The sequence below is a fragment of the Colobus angolensis genome, unplaced genomic scaffold (genome assembly GCF_000951035.1).
Source record: "Colobus angolensis palliatus isolate OR3802 unplaced genomic scaffold, Cang.pa_1.0 Scaffold59, whole genome shotgun sequence".
Classification (NCBI taxonomy): Eukaryota; Metazoa; Chordata; class Mammalia; order Primates; family Cercopithecidae; genus Colobus; species Colobus angolensis.
Window position 1 is genome coordinate 10616488 of NW_012119487.1, and position 3431 is coordinate 10619918.

Consider the following 3431-nt stretch of genomic DNA (forward strand, 5'->3'; position numbering starts at 1 on the left):
GGGGAGGGCCGGGCCCGTGCCCGGCTGGCCCCACCGAGGGTCTGGTTCCTCTGCGGGGCATGTCCTGGGCTCCCAAAGCCCAGCCGTGGTTCTCGAGCCCAGCGCCGGGTGCGGAGAACGAGGGTGGGATGCTGGATGGAGGCCGGCCGGGTCGGGGGGAGGGCAGGGGCCCTCGCCCCTTGAGGATCCCAGGTCCAAAGCCCGGACTTTCCAAAGATTTGGAAAACTTTACAAAACCAAGTGGAGTCAAGCGGATAGGCTCAGCCAGTACTCCACTGTCTGCAGATCCTTGGATCCAGGGGCTTTGACGACTGAGAAGCCTAGTTTCTTGATTCTAGCCAGAGCGCAGAAGCTGGGAAGGGCCGTGGGACAGAGGGGGCGCGCTGAGCCTACACCCTCATGCGGCTGGCCCGGCCTTGGTCCCTAGACCCGGAACCCGCTGGTGGCCGTATATTACACCAACCGTGCCCTGTGCTACCTGAAGATGCAGCAGCACGAGCAGGCCCTGGCTGACTGCCGGCGCGCCCTGGAACTGGACGGGCAGTCTGTGAAGGCGCACTTCTTCCTGGGGCAGTGCCAGCTGGAGATGGAGAGCTATGATGAGGCCATCGCCAATCTGCAGCGAGGTTGGCTGACAAGCTGCCCGGTTGTGGGGCCTCAGGGGCCAGGCGGGTGGACTGGCCAGAGAGTGACCTGAAGCCCCCGTTCCCCAGCTTACAGCCTGGCCAAGGAGCAGCGGCTGAACTTCGGGGACGACATCCCCAGCGCTCTTCGAATCGCGAAGAAGAAGCGCTGGAACAGCATCGAGGAGCGACGCATCCACCAGGAGAGCGAGCTGCACTCCTACCTCTCCAGGCTCATTGCTGCGGAGCGTGAGAGGTGGGACCCTCACCCCAGGTTGCCCTGTCTTGGGATAATTCTGAATCACCGACTACCAACATGAGCGTTTATTGAAAGCTTTACTGGCGAGCAGAAAACGTGGGGAAGAAGCGTGAATGTTAGCCCTGAGGTTGGGGTGTGGTCAGACATCTGTCCAGGTCCATCTCTTACTGGCTCCTGGCCAACCCCCAGGGAGCTGGAAGAGTGCCAGCGGAACCACGAGGGTGACGAGGACGACAGCCACGTCCGGGCCCAGCAGGCCTGCATTGAGGCTAAGCACGTGAGGGTGCCCCCCGTCCACATGTGGGTCTGTGTGCACCTGGCATGGGAGCGTCCCCACCTTGTGTTGGGTCTGTGCCCCATGGAGGAGGGAGGTGGGGTGTCCTGCACAAGTGCAGCGCTCAACTCTTCACAGGACAAGTACATGGCGGACATGGACGAGCTCTTCTCTCAGGTGGACGAGAAGAGGAAGGTGAGTGTCTGTCGCTTGCCGCGGTGGGTGGCAGGTGCTGGAGCAGTGCCCCTTCCCAGCCTCTGATTGTGTGCCCCTGTGCCACAGAAGCGTGACATCCCCGACTACCTGTGTGGTAAGATCAGCTTTGAGCTGATGCGGGAGCCATGCATCACGCCCAGTGGCATCACCTACGACCGCAAGGACATCGAGGAGCACCTGCAGGTGAGGCTGCGGCTGGGGGAGCAGGGCCAGCAGCATGGTCCTGGGCCCACTGACTGCCCTCTGCCCTTCTTGTCACTGCAGCGCGTGGGTCATTTTGACCCTGTGACCCGGAGCCCCCTGACCCAGGAACAGCTCATCCCCAACCTGGCCATGAAGGAGGTTATTGACGCATTCATCTCTGAGAATGGCTGGGTGGAGGACTACTGAGATTCCTTGCCCTGCCCGGCATCCTGGTCCAGGAGAGCCCTGGGCAGAAGCCCTCCACCCCTGTACATAGTTTGTGTTGCTGGCCGCCCTGGCCCCTTCCAAGTTCTGCTGTTGGGTTCTGGACTATTCCCCCTCTCAGCATAGCTCTTGCTGGGCCGTGATTGTCCCCCTTTGTGGGCTGGAAAAGCAGGTGAGGGTGGGCTGGGCTGAAGCCACTGCCGCCACTGTCTGTGTAATAAAATCCGTGAGCACGAGGTGGGACGTGCTGGTGTGTGGCAGGCATGCCTGCCATCTGCTTTGGCTAGCCAAGGAAGGTGGAGATGAAGACGCTGGTGTCAAGGTTGAGTGTGGCATGCCACCAGCGGTCAGGGAAGTACAGCACCTGGTGGAGAAAGGGGGTGCAGCAGAGATTAGCTGGGGGCCTCTGGCCTGGCCTGGCCCTCTCCTGCCAGCCACTGACCTCACCAGCCCGGATGGTACACTCCAGGGGCCGTGCAGACGGTGGCAGGGCTGGGTATGTGTCCCGGAGCCAGGCCAGCGTGGTCTTGTTGGGGTGGAACTCTGGCATCTTCTCAGGTGGGGAGAGGAACCAGCGCTGGGGGCAGGAGAAGCAGCGTCACCCTTGCCCGTTTCGGTCACTGAGCCCCAAGCCTCAACCCCAACCCTGTGCTGACCTTACGGCCGTAGATCACTTCTGAGTACCCAGGCCCATGCCAGTGGAAGGGCACCCCCGAGCCAGCTCCTGTGGGGTTATGAGCACCTGGTGACCAAGCCATTTTATACCCACCCTGAGAAGCCTCACTCCTCCCAGTCCCGAGCAGCATTCACCTGCGATTCCAAAGCTGTAAGCTGGAGCGGTTCCCAGCAGGCCAAATGGGGGTGGGGAATAGTGCCGAAAGAGAGAGGCCCACTCGGTGAAGTTGTTGTCCCCGAAGAAGTACAGGGTGTCTGCCAGTAGAGACGGTGGGGGCAGGGATCCTGGCACCTGGAAACTCCAAGCGTCCCCACCCCCTACCGCCACCTCGGGCTGACTCACCATTGCCCAGGGAGGTGGGGTCCTGGGGGTGCAGCAGCTGCTCCACATACTCCTGGAAGGGCAAGTCCACTGCAGGAAAGAGACGGGTCAGGACCGGCTGGTCCAGCCGTCCCGGTGCTGGCAAACGGGCGGGCCGCAGGGGTGGGCCGCTCACCTTTCTGGTAGGAGTAGGTGTTGGCGGTGCTCAGGCGGACCACTCTGTCCCCAAACGAGGCCAGCAACCTTTCGCGGGAGCATAGGGCCCGGAACCTCTGCGGGGACGGGGAGGGGGCTTAGTGGCCGGACCCAGCACGGGCAAGAGCGGCCGGGGACGGGCGCGCGCTCACCGAGTTGTCCGTGAGTCCCTGCAGGATGACGGGCCTGACGAAGGCGTACCTGGAAGGAAGTGCAGAGTCGCGGCCAGGTCCGACCGTCACCCTCGCCGCCCCCGCCCCACACGCGCGCGCCAGAGATCAGGGAAGGCGGCCTTGGGCGGTCCGGGCAGACGGGCGTGTGAACAGAGCCCGACCTCCGCGACCAAGGAAGCACGTACTGCTGCACGAACTCGGCGTAGGTGAGGTCGGCCCGACGCTCCACCGTACAGCGCTCCTCCTCCGCCACGACCCCCGGCCCGCCCGGGCGCCTGCGGGCACA

General features: G+C 63.4%; 3 protein-coding genes across 4 annotated transcripts in view; 1 reads left to right on the forward strand and 2 right to left on the reverse strand.

Annotated features, from left to right (window-relative positions):
- Positions 1 to 61, reverse strand: part of LOC105526479 — a 2108-nt gene extending 2047 nt beyond the window's left edge. The window contains 1 exon segment of the mRNA XM_011962481.1: positions 35 to 61. Within this exon segment, the coding sequence (XP_011817871.1) occupies positions 35 to 61 (27 nt within the window).
- Positions 1 to 2016, forward strand: STUB1 (STIP1 homology and U-box containing protein 1, E3 ubiquitin protein ligase). Of its 2 annotated transcripts, XM_011962444.1 has the most exons (6): positions 1 to 626; positions 714 to 879; positions 1072 to 1159; positions 1295 to 1351; positions 1439 to 1555; positions 1637 to 2016. In XM_011962444.1, exons 1-6 carry the CDS (start codon positions 485 to 487, stop codon positions 1760 to 1762), a joined length of 696 nt encoding a protein of 231 aa, XP_011817834.1. In that variant the 5' UTR covers positions 1 to 484; the 3' UTR covers positions 1763 to 2016. The 2 variants fall into 2 exon arrangements, with proteins under 2 accessions (XP_011817834.1, XP_011817833.1); XM_011962443.1 differs by having other exon boundaries at positions 1439 to 2016.
- JMJD8 (jumonji domain containing 8) overlaps positions 943 to 3431 on the reverse strand; it is a 2920-nt gene continuing 431 nt past the window's right edge. Inside the window, exons 2-9 of the mRNA XM_011962482.1 lie at positions 3331 to 3420; positions 3125 to 3173; positions 2953 to 3049; positions 2799 to 2867; positions 2591 to 2710; positions 2437 to 2504; positions 2223 to 2357; positions 943 to 2144 (exon numbers count right to left, since the gene is read on the reverse strand). Coding sequence (XP_011817872.1) covers positions 2064 to 2144; positions 2223 to 2357; positions 2437 to 2504; positions 2591 to 2710; positions 2799 to 2867; positions 2953 to 3049; positions 3125 to 3173; positions 3331 to 3420 — 709 coding nt within the window. The 3' untranslated portion in view covers positions 943 to 2063. The remainder of the gene's footprint in view (positions 2145 to 2222; positions 2358 to 2436; positions 2505 to 2590; positions 2711 to 2798; positions 2868 to 2952; positions 3050 to 3124; positions 3174 to 3330; positions 3421 to 3431) is intronic.